At 38.6% G+C, this 17,251-nt stretch overlaps 1 protein-coding gene and 1 long non-coding RNA gene across 2 annotated transcripts in view; one reads left to right on the plus strand and one right to left on the minus strand.

Annotated features, from left to right (window-relative positions):
• Positions 1–3,151: 3,151 nt before the first annotated feature.
• On the plus strand, positions 3,152–14,808 carry MS4A5 (membrane spanning 4-domains A5). The gene is made up of 5 exons (XM_003909766.5): positions 3,152–3,412; positions 4,255–4,383; positions 5,855–5,911; positions 7,238–7,390; positions 14,662–14,808. The coding sequence occupies exons 1-5, from the start codon at positions 3,260–3,262 to the stop codon at positions 14,770–14,772; spliced, it is 603 nt and encodes a 200-aa protein (XP_003909815.1). The 5' UTR covers positions 3,152–3,259; the 3' UTR covers positions 14,773–14,808.
• Positions 12,767–17,251, minus strand: part of LOC108581898 — a 69,722-nt gene continuing 65,237 nt past the window's right edge. The window contains exons 2-5 of the long non-coding RNA XR_001894749.3: positions 16,898–16,930; positions 15,820–15,909; positions 14,616–14,778; positions 12,767–13,245 (exon numbers count right to left, since the gene is read on the minus strand). This is a non-coding gene — a long non-coding RNA (uncharacterized LOC108581898). The remainder of the gene's footprint in view (positions 13,246–14,615; positions 14,779–15,819; positions 15,910–16,897; positions 16,931–17,251) is intronic.

A 17,251-nucleotide genomic window follows, 5' to 3' on the forward strand; every position in this document is an offset into this window, starting at 1 on the left:
TTTTAAGAAACAAAAAAAATTATTGTTCATAATGTTAAAAAACAAAAAAAACTTTGGGGACTCCTAAGCAGGTGACATCTGGCCACAACAGTTGACTGCTCTAATTCTGCTCCCAGAGTTGCTCTCTTCAAGGTATGGATATGGATCTTTTTAAAGGAGGGCTTTTGCAACAGAGGAAAATAAGAGAAACTTAAAAACAAAGAAAATTGACTTTCAGCTGCAGTAACAGAAGAATAAGAGAAATAATATAGAGTGTTTTTCTTGGAACTTTCCAGCAAGGGCATCAGATGAGAGGCTGTGAGGAAAGGCTTAATCCCATTGACTGTGAATCAGAGAACTTGGATTCCTTGGATCATCATAACTTCTCTGGAATACTTAGCAACAAGAAGCTTGAAATTAAGGCTGAATTTCAGAACATTAACGAATACAAACGTATTATATATTATTCCATAAACCACCTTAAGACTAGAGCAATTTGCACTAAAAGAGTAGATTTTGGCAGATTGGAAAATAAGAAGAAATCTGAGGATATGAAAAATTGTTGAAGTAGTGAACAGATACATGTCATCAATGTATAAAGGGGCCTAGGGCATTTATTAGCAGGAGGCCATGGAGTCCCACAGCCACCCTGAAATGGAGAAATTGTACTGGGGCCAGGCACGGTGGTTCATGCCTGTAATCCTAGCACTTTGGGAGGCTGAGGCAGGCGGATCACGAGATCAGGAGATCAAGACCAACCCGGCCAACACAGTGAAACCACGTCTCTACTAAAAATACAAAAAATTAGCCAGGCATGGTAGCAGGCACCTGTAATCCCAGCTACTCGGGAGGCTGAGGCAGGAGAATGGCGTGAACCCAGGAGGCAGAACTTGCAGTGAGCTGAGATCACGCCACTGCACTCCAGCCTGGGCGACAGAGTGAGATTCCGTCTCAAAAAAAAATAAAAATAAAAATAAATGAATAAAAAAATAATGTCTGCACTGATTCAGTGTGACATTTCCAGAGTTATAGCTAAGCTCATAGAAATACATTTAGCCTATAAAGAATCAACAAAAATGAACTTTGGAAATAATGCAAACATAAAGCAAGACAAAGTATCTGCTCACCATGCTAAAAATGGCAACAATAAGAGAAATAATACTTATTACTCTTATTTTTATTAGTACTACAATTTACTTAGCATCTACTGCATTCCAGATACTTTAAAATTCACTCATGATAACTGTATAACAATTTTTATTCTCACAAAAGAAATGTAATGTTTTAATAAATATGTAAATTAATAGATAACTTGGCCTAGACCCCATAACTAGTAAATAAAAGAGCTTGGGGTTCATTCTAGGTTTCTCTTCTCCAAAAAGTAAGTCTTTCACTGCATTGCCAGAATTAGCTTGCATGAATTAAAGAATAATAAAAATTAAAGTTATATTTCTGCCATTTGTCAGATAGCTATTAGAACACTGTGCTAGTCACAATGCTTAGAGGGAGAAAAAACAAAAACTGAGGAAGGTCTAGAGCAAAGCTAAATCCTGAGTAATGAGGGTGAAATGGTGTTTTATAAAAGTATGTTGCAACATAGTGGGCTTAACTTAGGGAATACTAACACAACATCAGATGATGTTCATGAAGGATAATCACCATTATGATTCAACGTCCATAGAAAATTGAACAAGAGATGGATACGTTCAGAGAAAAGAAATTGTGAGGGAGGGGTGGCCTTTTAAAATATTCTAACTGGCAAGTGGCTAGAGGCTGTCATATCATGAGGTTCAATTAAGGAAGACCTGATCTCAATAGAAAACACCAGAAAATGACAAGGTACAGTTAAAAATAGACACAAATTGTTCCCCTCCCTTCATTCTTGTCCTTTCAAGATGGAAGTACAGATCCTCCCATGAAGACATTAGGGGGCCTATTTTCTTACCCCTCGAATCTGGGTTGTCTAGGAAATTTGCTTGGCCAATATGACATTAGCACACATGACTCAGCAGAGGTCTGAAAAGTATTTGTGAATTGGAAGAGAACCAAGAGTCTGCCAACTGCCAGAGACACAACTGAGGCCATCCTAACTCACGGAATTGAACACCCCACCAGGTGACCACGGTTGCATAAGAGAGCCTAGTAGAGAAGTGCTGAGCAGGCTCAGATAAGAGACCACACCCAGGACCCATGGTGTGTAAACAAAAGCCGATGGTGGTTGCCGGAAGTAACTACATTTTGAGGGATTTATTACACAGCTAAAGCTACTTAAATCAGGTGGCAAAACCACAAAGTGACAGGAAAAATGGATGTTATCTATACTTTAAGAAGTGGTTAATTTGTTCCGTGGCCTGAGAGGTTTTGCGTTCTACCTGTATCTGAAGATATGGAACTGGAATAAATGTGTATCTAGTTGCCATTTGGTAACCAAAATGTCCTTTTTTGTTTTGTTTTGTTTTGTTTTGTTTTTTGAGACAGAGTCTCGCTCTGTCGCCCAGGCTGGAGTGCAGTGGTGCAATTTCTGCTCAAGGAAACCTCCGCCTCCTGGGTTCAAGCGATTCTCATGCCTCAGCCTCCCGAGTAGCTGGGACAACAGGCAGGCGCCACCACACCCGGCTACTTTTTTATTTTTATTTATTTATTTTTTTGAGACGGAGTCTCGCTCTGTCGCCCAGGCTGGAGTGCAGTGGCCGGATCTCAGCTCACTGCAAGCTCCGCCTCCCGGGTTTACGCCATTCTCCTGCCTCAGCCTCCGGAGTAGCTGGGACTACAGGCGCCCGCCACCTCGCCCGGCTAGTTTTTTGTATTTTTTAGTAGAGACGGGGTTTCACCGGGTTAGCCAGGATGGTCTCGATCTCCTGACCTCGTGATCCGCCCGTCTCGGCCTCCAAAAGTGTTGGGATTACAGGCGTAAGCCACCGTGTGCGGTCCCTAAAATGTCTTTATATGTAGACAATCTAGTCCGATTTGGTCAATGTACATATGAGGAATCAGAAACCAGGAAAGGGGGATGTGACTTGCCAAAAGTCACAGTAAACCCCTAACTAACCAGGACTATTTGTCAGGTTGTCCGATCCCCAGTCCCAGGCATTTTACTTAGGGCCGTCTTGGGATCTCGAGCCGTCCTGAGATTCTATGACTCTGTGACTCTACGGTTCTATAATTCCAAGACAAAGCGAACAATTCCAGTGCTCCAGGCAGCCTCAGCAGAAGAAAAGAACATGGTCGAGGCTGAAGTACCAACTAAATAATCTCCTTTCACATTTTCACCGACACCATCATGGATTCAAGCATGGCACACAGTCCGGTGTTTCTGGTATTTCCTCCAGAAATCACTGCTTCAGAATATGAATCCACAGAACTTTCAACCACCACCTTTTCGACTCAAAGCCCCTTGCAAAAATTATTTGCTACAAAAATGAAAATCATAGGGGTAAGTAAGACTTGCCCCTATGTATATTCTACCGAGGCAGGGGAAAGGCCAGGAAAATTATCTCTTGGCACATGTTTGAAGTTAGGAGCCCATTCCAATTCTTCTTTAAGAATATGTGAATATAGAGTGTTAGTGGGACATTTGAGAGAGGATGTTTGACAAGAACGAATCACATGGGTCTGGACTTGACAAAAACATGCTATCATTTAGGACTCACTTCCTTAAAAAGTGATAGTTGCTATGGCAGTAAATGAGATTCCTCAGACTGAGAAGGTGGGCTGAGAAGAAGAAAGCAGAGCACATAGACTCACACGTTGTACACCTTCCATTTTTGTATGTTGTCCTCATTAGTCTTCCCCAGCACTTGTCAAACCACTGCCTGGTGTCACAGGCTCAGAGAATTGGCCATCTCCAGGTCAATTCTGCTTGGGGCCAGCCTGGTATACTCATTTAGAATTCAGTGTTTCTCAAACATTCACATTTATGGGCTAAAGAGCTGAAGAGCTTATGAAGACACAGATTTCCCAGCCTCACCTGGAGACTGTTCAGTAAGTATGGGATAGGGCCTGATAGTTCACATTTCAGGCTCCCAAGTGATCCTGATGTTGCCAATCCGTGGATCACATTTTCACGAGCACTGATTTAGATCATTTTACCCCTCACCAAATACCATATAGAGGAATTAAGTAAGTACCCAGGAGCATCACAAAGGGACTTCTATTATTCTTTCCCTAATTACCAAAGAGAGTAATTGCCAAATCCTTTTAACCAAAAGATCTTCTAAACAGAAGGGAAACTATCACTTGGCTTTTCCTCACCATGACTTTTTCCTCTATTTGCAGACTATCCAGATCCTGTTTGGAATTATGACCTTTTCTTTTGGAATTATCTTCCTTTTCACCTTGTTAAAACCATATCCAAGGTTTCCCTTTATATTTCTTTCAGGATATCCATTCTGGGGCTCTGTTTTGGTGAGTAGAGTCAATCAAGTTCAATTTGAAGCCATGCCAACCAGGATGTTAGGGAATTCTTTGTAATGAAATAAGCTAGATCCAGTTGTATGATATGCTTTCAAAAGTGCAAAAAACTAACCTTGTTGAAATGATTTCCCCATTTATTCATCACAGTCACTGATATTCCATCATTAGGTCTTGAAGTTCCTTTGGGAATATTTCTTTCGAGGCTTGAAGTTGTTTATTTGGCTATTCATTCATTCGAAATCAGTTACCATCTACGATAAGCCAGATACACAGGCGCCACCACAGGCAATAAGCCTGTCCCCCAAAGATCTCTCAGTCTAGCAAGAAAGCACGTAAACAGATCACTTCAAGGCAGTGTGATAAATATTATCACAGAGGTGCAGGAAGCGCTTATGTAGGCAGAGATGAAGGAGCAATTTATTCTTTACAGAAGTGCAGTGGGAAGGGTTTCTCAGATATACCTTTAAACTGCAGAGAGGTATTTATCAAACCCAATTTAGCCACAATCAATAAACATTAACTTAGGACCTAATTTAGTGCCACAGCATGGGCAGGGCAATGGATTCAGGGAAAAGACAGCAGTCCCTGAGCTCAAGGCCTCAGTTGAGTGAGGAGTCAGACAATTAACATAGGGTGTGATGAGGGAGAATAGACACAGGGGCTCCCTCCACAGAGGGGACAACGACCAGAGACATTTCCAGCTTGAACGAGTTTTAAAGGGTGAATGGTTAATCAGGTGAGGACACACACAGAAGATGAGAGTTGGGATGCCTGAGTGTAAGGATTAGAGATGACTTGTTGCATGCCAAGAGAGAAAAATGAGCAAAGGCTGAAGGTATGGGAGAGCATTTTCTATTATGTGAACTTAAGAGTTCAGCACAGGGAGTGAGGGTGGAGGGATGAGGCTGGAAAATGCCCATGAAGGGGCTAGAAATGTAAACATGGATGTGCTGTAATCAGATTTGAAATTTCCACTAGACAACAATGCTACCACATGTGACCCACTTCCAAGAAAGATCTTGGAGATTTTTAAGAACTACCAGCACATCCACCGCAACCCCACCTTATATTCCCATCCAAGAGAATACACTGGATTATAGTAAGATGGAATTCGATCTTAATGATTGTAAACTGACTTGACATCCCTTTGTCATGAGATCAAAGCTGAGTTCACAATAGCTATAAAAGGAACATGGATGAGCAAACCAAAGCCCTGTATGGTTAAAAAAAAAAAAAAAGTTCATGTTCAAATAAATAGGGCTAAAGCGGATTTCCAGACCAGTGTTTCGTCCACTATTCCATTTGCGGAAAGTCATATAAAGCAACTTACCCTTCTCACTGACCTGAGGAGTATGCGAACTTAGAAGGCAGGCATGTAAAAGAATTGCATAGAAGTCTATTCTGTAAGAACTCAACATCAGCTAAACATGGCCATCATTAACATATTTATTCCTCTTAACAGTTCATTAATTCTGGAGCCTTCCTAATTGCACTGAAAAGAAAAACCACAGAAACTCTGGTGAGTTATATTTCTACTTTATTAAAAATATATTTTGTAGACAGGCATGGTGGCTCACGCCTGTAATCCCAGCACTTTGGGAGGCCGAGGCGGGTGGATCACGAGGTCAGGAGTTCAAGACCAGCCTGGCCAACATGGTGAAACCCCATCTCTACTAAAAATATAAAATTAGCCAGGTGTGGTGGCACACACCTGTAGTCCAGCTACTTGGGAGGCTGAGGCAGCAGAATTGCTTGTACCCAGGAGGCGGAGGTTGCAGTGAGTTGAGATCATGCCACTGCACTCCAGCCTGAGCAATGGAACAAGACTCCACCACACACACACACACACACACACACACACACACAAAAGAGTAATGAGTTACATTTTCACTATTTCTACTTTATTAAAAATATATAACTTTCAAATAATTTATCCTGGCCTTGAAAAAAGTTTGTAAAAATCATTAAGTCACCATAATTCCACAAACTATCAAGTATTGATACCAATAAACAGCATTTGCTTCCTGTTTTCCTAGAATTATAACCCACTGCGCCAGAGGAGAAAGTTTCTCTGGTCATCTAGTTTAGCTCTTATTTTGTGTATGAAGACACTGAGGCTTACAATCGTTAAATAACTTGTCCAAATTCCCAGTCAATTAATGGTAGAATTATTTCAATAATCCAGTTACTTATTCATTCCTTTTTGTTTTCTGGGTATTTACAGCATTCCAGGCACTTTGACAGGCACTACTTTCATTCATTTGAAAGGCAAACTGTAGACAATCTAATTAAACCATAAACAGAATCTCAAAATAAAGAATACAGTGCTACTGAATGTAAAGGTATAGATAAATTATAAGTAGAATATTTTTACTTTACTCAAAGAATTGAAGACATAAAATATTACTAGGCCAATACGTGATTTTAGAAAAGGACTGAAAATCCTTCGTTTGTCATTTTAGGGAGAAATTAAAAATGGCAGAGAAGTGCAGCATTTAATTAAACATAGGAGTCTGAAAATGAAAATGTAAATAGACCATGATTTTCACCAGAGAATCAAACTGCAATCGTTACAGGCACACCTTTCCTCCCAACTGAATGAGAGTTAACTTAGGCATAGAATATGGGGAATGGGAAGGTTATTAAAAGTTCACAGGATGCCCTCATTGTGTAGATGAGGGCCTGAAGCCCAAAGATGTGAAGCAATTCCCATAGGACCACAGAGCTGCCTCGTGGCATTAAGATGCTGTGAGTAAAATCCTGCTCTCCATTCTCTGCACTCATTGCTTTGTTTGTAGTACGGGCTGGGCCCGAGTCACATTGTTATGTTCTTATTCTATTTCAGATAATACTGACCCGAATAATGAATTTCCTTAGTGCCCTGGGAGCAATAGCTGGAATCATTCTCCTCACATTTGGTTTCATGCTAGATCAAAACTACATCTGTGGTTATTCTCACCAAAATAGTCAGTGTAATGCTGTTACTGTCCTGTTCATGGTAAGTATGTTGCATTTATAGAGTGAGAAGTAAAGGGCTTAATAGAAAATATTTATTAGCACTCAATCAGCGCCATTCAGATCATGTTGTGGACACCCATGTCTTGTCTTTTATTGACAAACATTTATGAAATCCATAATATTTGATAGATATTATACCAGGCATTGTGGAAGAGAAAAAATAAACCCATTATAACTCCCACCTTTAGGAATTCACAGTAGCACAAGAGATAAAACATATACACAAATCAATATAATACAAATATAAAATGATACACTAAAAAAAAAAAGGTACAGCAGTATGGCTGTAGTTTATAGTCCCATATGTACATTAGAATCACAGTGGCGTGTTTTTACAGTTCTTGATTTGGTTTTAACGGGCTGAACTTCTGATAAAGCATGATAAGATTGAAAAGGGGCATTTATTTTAGCTGCTTCCCAAATACCACTAAGATTAGTGTAAAAGAATGTAAAAGGTTTGATCCACATGCAGAGAAAAAGAGAGTTACCGAACACATCAAAAATTGCTGAGGAAATTGAAAACCCACCATCTAAGGCAAAGGGGCTGGGTCATATTAGAAGATATTTCTTAAGGCAAAGCCCAAGAAATACTTAACATTTGAATGCACCAGGTCCACAGAAAGCAGCACCAACGTGCAGAAAACAGGGAGACTGATTTAGGTAATGGTTAAGTATGGCTACGTGAATCAGCTCTTCTCTGAAAACAGAAGTTTTTCATTAAAAAAAACCAAAACAACCTTAAAGGTGTTAAAAAGCTGAAAGTTCAGCTGAAACTACTAAACCAATTTTTCAATGAAAGCCTGCAACCTGAAATTTACAAGTGGAATTCTGAAGAGCACGAAAGCTGCTCATGTCTTCAGACCCACTTGCCAGTGATGCTGATTTGCAATCCAATCCCTGGCCCATGTGGACTGAAAGAGAAGGAAGTCAAGGTTTCACGTCCATTCAAGGTATAAAGACTTAAAAGAGATTTTCTCCATATGAAACTAGGTCTTTGATAGGCTACGACGCTCTTCAGGTAAGGACAAAAAGATATACAAAGTACCCTGCCCCCAAACAGCAAAGAACAGTTGCTGAACAAAGTTTAAAAAGAAGTATTTGAGAAGTGTGGCCACAGGCCAAACCCCTTGACAACCTCCTTGCACACCCCGATCCCCACTGACCGTTGCTAGGCATAAACTGGGTGAGGCAAGAATACCTGAATTTGGTCTTGGTATGTGGTGCCCCTGGTACGTGGCAGAAGCAAAACCAAAGTCTATCTAGGGGAAAAACGTTCATTAATCTCAATAAATTCCCATCAAATTTTCCATTGAAAATTAACAGTAGGCACTCAAAAGAGGCATAAAAAGAAATAAGACAACGCAAATGACAACTAATAGAAACAGAATAAAGCAAAAACAATAGCACCCATAAACTTCTGATACTAAGTATATTAGAAGAGATTTTTAAACCACAGTATTTATCACGTTTTAAGAAATAAATGATGAACTTTAAAATACCTCAGGGAATATAAAATCACAGAAAGTGAAATAGAAGATTTTCTATGTAAAACTATTATGTACCCATAAAAATAGAAAATTTAAAAATTTAAATTTTTTAAAATGATGGTCCCAGTAAATAAAAGTAAAAAAAAAAAAAAAAACCACACAACTGCATTCTGTTTACAAGAAACAGCTGCACTAATAGCAAACAAACAGATTTAAGGCAAGAAGCATTACTAAACATATAATAGAGGACTTTCTGTAATAAAAGGGTCAATCCACAAGAGAAATATTACATTTCTAGGTTTGAATGCTCCTCATAACAACTCAAAGCCAAAAGGAAAAGCTAATTCAGCTGAAAAACATGACTAGAGAAAACTAAAATCATCATAAGAAATTTTAGCACACATTTCTCAGCAGCTGAAAGAATATGTAGACAGACCACAAAATTATAGGATTTTGAACACAATTGATAAAATTGACCTAAATGTCATATATAGAACAAACACTACACCCAATAACTACATAATACTGTCAACTGACATTTTTAATTGACAGATAAAAATCATATGTATTTATCACATGTAACATATTTTGAAGTATGTATATATATTGTGGAATGTTTAAATCTAATTGACAAAGGCATTATCTCCCATAGTTATCTCTTTTGCAGTAGAACACTTAACATTCACTATCTTTGCACTTTGAAGAATACAATAGCCATCATTCTCAGCAAACTAACACAGGAACAGAAAACCAAACACCACATGTTCTCACTCATAAGTGGGAGTTGAACAATGAGAAGACACGGACACAGGGAAGGGAATATCACACACCAGGGCCTGTTGGGGGTTAGTGAGACAAGGGGAGGGAGAGCATTAGAACAAATACCTAACGCATGTGGGGCTTAAAACCTAGATGACAGCTTGATAAGTGCAGCAAACCACCATGGCACATGTATACCTGTGTAACAAACCTGCATGTCCTGCACATGTACCCCAGAACTTAAAGTAAAAGAAAATAAAAAAAAGAATACAGTAGACTGTCATTAACTATGGGCACCCTGCTGTATAACGGGTCTCTTGAACTTATTCCTCCCACCTAACTAACTGATGGAAGTGAGAAGACAATAGAATTACATCTTTAAAGTGCTAAAACAAAACAATGCCAATCCAAAATTCTAGGCCTGGTGAAAATGTTCTTCAGAAGTGAAAGTGAAATAGCCAGGCATGATGGCTCAGGCCTGTAATCCCAGGACTTTGGGAGGCCACGGGGGGGGGGGGCAGATCACTTGGGGTCAGGAGTTCGAGACCAGGCTGGCCAACATGGTGAAACATTGTCTCTACTAAGAATACAAAAATTAGCAGGGCGTGGTGGCGGGTGGCTTTAATCCCAGCTACTCGGGAAGCTAAGGCAGGAGAATCATTTGAATCTGGGAGGCAGACGTTGAAGTGAGCCGAGACTGCGCCACTGCACTCCAGCCTGGGCAACAGAGAAAGACTCTGTCTCAAAAAAACAAACAAAACAAAACAAAACAAAACAAAAAAACCACAATGAAAGTGAAAAACAGCTGACAAATTTGAGAGATTTCACGATTTCACTTAGAGCATTTTCAACAATTAGCCATATGCTGAGCCTGCAAGCCTCAACAAAATTCAAAGGATTAAAATCATACACAATATATTCTCTGAAAACAATGGAACTGAATTAAATGTCAATTTTAAAAAGGCAAAAAAGTCCCAAAACTGTTTTGAAATTCTAAGTTATACAAGGCTCAAAGAATTTACAATAGAAATAAAAAAAATATTAAAAACAAAATAATAGAAATATTTATATAAATTGATACAACTAAAGCATGCTTAGAGGAAACTTTATAACCTCAAATGCAAGTATTGGGAAAGAAAATAGACTAAAAATAAATTATCTAAATATTCATACCAAGAAGTTAGATTAAAAAATTAAACATAAAGAAAATGAAAGAATTGAGATATAGTATTCTATAATAGAGATAACAAAGAATAGAGATAAAAACTAATGAAATACAACACAAACAATAGACAAGATAAAATAAAGCTAAATATGGATGTTTGAAAAACTAATAAAATTGGTAAACTCCTAGATATTTAAAAAGAAAAAAGAGAAAACACAAGCTATCATTATCAGAAATGAAGGTGTATCACTATAAATACAATAGCCAAGAATATATGAGGAAATTATTAACATAAAAATTACTTGATGCTTTAGATGAAATTGACAAATTCCTTATAAACTATGCAAAACCACTTGCCACGACTAACACAGAAAAAAATGTATATATCCGACTGGTCTTATATCTAAAAAAATCAAATACATAATTTAAAACTTTCTCTCTAAAAAGAAAAAGCAAAGCCTTGCAGGAGTAGACTAATTCTTCCAAACATTTAGAAAAGAAACAACACCAAACTGAATACTTTCAATTCACTTCTCAACTCACAAATATTTGTGTGAGGCTATCACAAGTTTGACGTGAAAACATGATAAGGACATTATAAAATATTTAAAAATTACAGGTAATTCTATCTTGTAAACTTTGTGAAGCAATCTGAAATAAAATATTAAAAAATCAAATTCAGCATTATATATGATAATAAACCGTGGCCAAGTCAGTGGATACCAGAAGTACACAATTGGTTCACATTCCAACATCAATCAGCGACACACCTAAATGTGAAATCCTAAACTATAAAGCTTGAGGGGATGGGCTGCAGGGAACTCAGGAGAATATCTTCACGACCGTGGGAGTAGACAAAGCTTTCTTAGAGAGAACATAAAATGGACTAACCATAGGGGAAAAATAAAATAAATAAAATGGACTACCAAAGCACAGAAAGGGAGAAAATTTCCTCTTTCTTTCTCTATATATCTTTCTCACAAAAGACCCACATCCAGAATATATTAAGCACTCCTGAAAATCAATAATAAAAAGGCCAAAAAAAGAGTAAGACTTGAGCAAGTACTTCACAAAGATAGATAAATGGCTAGTGAGCATGTGGGAACGTGCTCAACATTATTAATCATCACATAAATGCAAATTAAAATCACAATAAGACACTACTCCACACACACCAGAATCAATTTAATTAAAAGGACCGGCAATACCGCATGTTGGAAGGAATGTGAAGCAACTGGAACTCTTAGACCCTTTTGGTGGAAATGGAAAATGGAAAATGGTTCAACTACCTCGAAAAACTATTTGGTGGTTTTTAACAAAGTTAATCATATACCTACTTTATGTCTCATGACACATACAAAAATGTTTATAGCAGTCCTATTCATTATAGTTAATCTGGTAAGGAATTCAAATTTCTATCAACAACAGAATGGCTAAAACAAGTTAATTATTCAAATAGTAGAATATTCCTCAGCAATATAAAAGAACAACCTACTGACACACAGAGGAGCATGAATGAATTTCAATTTGTTATATTGAGGCAAACAATTTCAGATAAAAACTAAACAGGTAAATTTACATGATACTAGAAATCAGAAGGGTGGTTGACTCTCAGTGGGGTGGGAGGATTGATTGGGAAGGGACACAAGAGGATTGATTGGGAAGGGACACATTTTATCACTGGGGTAATAAAAATGTGATATATCTTGACGTGGAAAGAAAAAGAGATAAAATACACTTCTTTTTTTTTTTTTTTTTTTTTTGAGATGGAGTCTCACTCTGTTGCCCAGGTTGGAGTGCAGTGATGCGATCTCAGCCTACTGCAACCTCCGTCTCCCAGGTTCCAGCGATTCTCCTGTCTTGGCCTCCCAAGTCGCTGGGATTATAGGCACATGCCGCCATGCCCAGCTAATTTTTTGTATTTTGGTAGAGACGGAGTTTCACCATGTTGCCCAGGCTGGTCTCAAACTCCTGAACTCAGGCAATCCACCCACCTCGGCCTTGCAAAGTGCTAGGATTACAGGCATGAGCTGCCACAACCAGCTAAAATACACTTCTTTATATATAAACTTTGCTATAGTTAAAAATGGAAAATATAGTTTTAAAGCAGATAACAGCAACATTTTCATGTTTTTATATACGGAGTGCATATAACTGACAAGAAAAGTCAAGAACAAAATTTTTAAAAGATAAAGAATATGAGGAAGGAATTTACAAAAAGGAAACTATGATGGCCAAACATACAATAATGCTCCAATTCACTAATAGTCAGGGAAAGGTCAATTAATTTAACAATGAATGGCAATGTCACTGCCATTTTGGGAAGCAAGGAGACAACATTTACTTACCTGACTGATAAACAGATCCAGATGTCTATCTCTACAGCAATTAAACCACCTACATAAGGGTACATGTACAAGAATGCTATTGCAGCATCGTTCAGAGCGGTAAAACAAAACAACAAAACAAAAAAAAAAAAAAAAGAAAGAAAGAAAGAGGAAATCAGTCAGTTCCTGTCACAAAAGAATAAATGAATGGTGACAAACTACACCATGAACTATTACGTAGCCATTAAAAACCATGTGGCTGTAAAACAGCTACTGAACCTATAGTTAAAATACAGTAGACAAATAAGGCTTTAGGAGAGGATGTTAACCATATTAACCTTTGCAACCTGAGTATAAAGTAAAGCTCTTGGAAGACTGCAAACTTCAACTGGTAAGTGCAGATGTGCAGTCTCTGGGCTACTGAGGAGATGTGCATCTCTATTTGTGCTCATAGTGCCAAAATACAAAACATTTTGAAGGTCTTTTGCCATGATTGAAAAAAGCACAGCTGGGGCCAGGCCATGGTGGTTCATGCCTGTAATCAGAGCACTTTGGGAGGCCAAGGCGGGCAGATCACCTGAGGTCAGGAGTTCAGCCTGTCCAATATGGTGAAATCCCGTCTCTACTAAAAATACAAAAACTAGCCGGGTGTGGTGGTGGGCACCTGTAATCCCAGCTACTCGGAAGGCTGAGGCAGGAGAATCGCTTGAACCTGGGAGTTGGAGGCTGCAGTGAGCCAAGATCCTGCCATTGTACTCCAGCCTGGGTGATAAGAGTGAAACTCCATCTCAAAAAAAACAAAAATGGTGGAACTACTAGCCTATACTGCTTATGTCTCTTTTGCTTTCTCTTTTTCTGAGCCAATAGTTTTCTTTTTTCCCTCTTTTTCTTTTCTATTTTTAATTCTTTTTCCTGTTTCTTCACCTTCTTTCTTTCCCCTTCATTAGACTACCTTTTATATATGCATTTCTTTGCATTTTATGTATTTATAAAATGGACTATTTCCTACATACATAAATCAAAAATGTATTATTTTATATGCCTTTCTTTAAAAAGATAATATGCTATGCTATGCTATGTTATCCTATGCTACGCTATGCTATGCTATGCTATCCTATGCTATGCTATCCTATGCTATCCTATGCTACGCTATGCTATCCCATGTTATGCTATGCTATGCTATGCTATCCTAGCTATCCTATGCTATGCTATCTTATGCTATGCTATGCTATCCTATGCTATGCTATGCTATGCTATGCTATGCTATGCTATGCTATCCTTTGCTATGCTATGCTATCCTATGCTATGCTATGGTATGCTATGCTATGCTATCCTATACTAAAATAGATGTATGCTCTCATAATCCTCCACTGATTTGATTCCTAAGCATCAGATACACTTGAGATATGTGGGGAAGCTTTTATTATCTGGACATTGCTATGTTATTACAATCAGAAAAACCATTACCCTGCTAACATCATGACTCTTCTTTTTTCTTCTTCTTCTGTTACAGGGAATTTTGATTGCATTGATGACTTTCAGCATTATTGAATTATTAATTTCTCTGCCCTTCTCAATTGTGGGGTGCCACTCAGAGGACTGTGATTGTGAACAATGTTGTTGACTAGCACTGTGGGAATAAAGATGCGTTAAAATATTATTTAGCAATGACTTCTGCTTGTAAGGAAAAGCCAAAGGACACATAGAATCTTAAGGCTGGAAACTATCTGAAGCAAAGGGGAGTGGCTCAAGTGAGGGGGTTCTGGGGACATTTTGACTGATAAAGCACATTCCACCTCTTCGCAATGCCATATGTCCCTCTCCCCAAATCAAATGGTCACCTTGGTGTTGTCACCTCTGTTAGTCATGCATTCTTTCAACTAAAGGACAGCAATGTGGTGTTGCAAAGATAGGAACCAAAGCCCAAGGCCTGGGGTGACCCAGTCGTCTAACTTCTCTGGTTGATGACATCTCCTGCTGATTTCACTAAGAGACTCCACCTAGTGGCTCCTACTCCAATGGTGTGTGGAAAGATGAGTTGGTTGGTGGAATGGTTTGGCCCACAAATTCTACATTCATGCTGCAAGATCTTCAATGTTAAAGAGCTGATCAACTAGAATAGTAACAATAGTAAAAATAATGAGGGCAAATATCGGTGGAACCACTACTATATTCCAGGCATCATTCTAAGTATTATATAGGTGTTACTCATTTAATCTCACAAAAATCCTAGGAGGTGAATTGTATCATTATACCGATTTTACAGAAAAGGAAACTGAAGCACAGAGCGGGTAAAAAATTTGCTCAACGTCATGAAGTTTGCAATGGCAGAGTCATAATATCAACAGGCAGTTGGATCCAGAATCCGAGGTCTTAATTCCAATGCCAAGAAAAGTTCGGAAGGGACTATTTTCCTCTGGGTTCTCTTAACAGCTTTTGCATTCAATCTGTTATGATATCTCATGTTCTATAGCCTATGGAGTATACCACTATAAAGTTGTGAAAAGAGAAATAAGGTCTTAGTGTCATTATAAAAATAGTTTTGAACTTAGAGAGCACCTACAAACATCTCAAGGACCCCAGGAAATTCCAGACCACACTTTGAGGACCACTACATTATACAGTATTGCCTCTCACTGGCTGAATATCTCATAAGCATCAGAGGTCTTACCTGTATCATCTCACTTGTCCTGACAGTCCTCAGGGTAGGTATGTCTTTTGTCATAGTCATAAAAATTGAAGCTCAAAGTGGTTAGCTTTTCTGAAACACAAAAGGAGTGTGATTTAGAAAGAGGATTTGAGTCAAGGTCCCTAAATTCAAATCCCATAATCCTATGTTGTTTATGGTATAGAAAAAAATTCAGCAGACTCAAAAAACTAAGTAACGGGCTTTCATTTCTGCTATTTGCTGGAAGCAGCTTAGGTTATAGGTGCATGTGTGAAGGTGAGGGATACAACACGGCAGGAAAAATAAGTAACTTTTTTTACTTCCAGTGAAGTTAGGTTCTGATAAAAAATACTTGGCAACTGAATGATGTACAGATGTGTGAGGCTTGAGATATATTTAAGGGTGCAAAGTCGTGGGCTTGTAAGTCAGAAGTAGGTTTAAATGTTGTCTTGAAGTCAAAAAATAGTAGATGCAAGTTGTGGATAAAAGAGAATGCTTATACACTGTGGGGAGGAATGTAAATTAGTTCTGCCACTGTAAAAAAAGCAGTTTGGCAATTTCTTAAAGAACTCACAGCAGAATTACTATTCAACCCAGCAATCCCATTATTGGGTACATACCCAAAAGAATATAAATCGTTCTACCATAAACACATATGAACCTGTATGTTCATTGCAGCACTATTTGCAATAGCAAAAACATGGAATCATGCAACCTAAATGCCCATCAACAGTAGACTGGATAAAGAAAATGTGGTACATATACATCATGGAATACTGCATAGCCATAGAAAAGAATGAGATCATGTCCTCTGCAGCAACACAGATGAAGCTGGAGGCCATCATCCTAAGCAAACTAACACAGGAACTGAAAAGAAAATACTGCATGTGTTCTCACTTATGAGTGGGAGCTAAACATTGAGTACATATGGACACAAAGAAGGGAACAACAGGCACTGGGGCCTACTTGAGGGTGGAGGATGGGAGGAGGGTGAGGATCAAAAAACTACTATTGGGTACTATGCTTATTACCTGGGTGACAAAGTAACCTGTATATCAAACCCCCGTGACATGCCACTTACCTGTATAACACATCTGCACATGTACTCCTGCACCTAAAATAAAATTTAAAAAACAAAAGAAAGAAGAAACGTTAAAATTATTAGAAATAAAGATAGAAGACTTCTTTACAACATCAAGCTAGTAAAGAATTTCTTAGGAATAGGAACAGCTCCAGTCTCCAACTCCCAGCGCGAGCGACACAGAAGACCGGTGATTTCTGCATTTTCAACTGAGGTACTGGGTTCATCTCACTGGGGAGTGCCGGACGATCGGTGCTGGTCAGCTGCTGCAGCCCGACCAGCGAGAGCTGAAGCAGGGCGAGGCATCGCCTCACCTGGGAAGCGCAAGGGGGAAGGGAATCCCTTTTCCTAGCC

The sequence above is a fragment of the Papio anubis genome, chromosome 12, assembly GCF_008728515.1.
Source record: "Papio anubis isolate 15944 chromosome 12, Panubis1.0, whole genome shotgun sequence".
NCBI classification, from domain to species: Eukaryota; Metazoa; Chordata; class Mammalia; order Primates; family Cercopithecidae; genus Papio; species Papio anubis.

Coding starts and splice junctions, on each gene's coding strand:
- MS4A5 (XM_003909766.5), top strand. CDS start 3,260: ATGGATTCAAGCATGGCACACAGTCCGGTGTTTCTGGTATTTCCTCCA. Junction 4,384..5,854: donor CATTCTGGGGCTCTGTTTTG/GTGAGTAGAGTC, acceptor TCCTCTTAACAG/TTCATTAATTCTGGAGCCTT. Junction 5,912..7,237: donor GAAAAACCACAGAAACTCTG/GTGAGTTATATT, acceptor ATTCTATTTCAG/ATAATACTGACCCGAATAAT.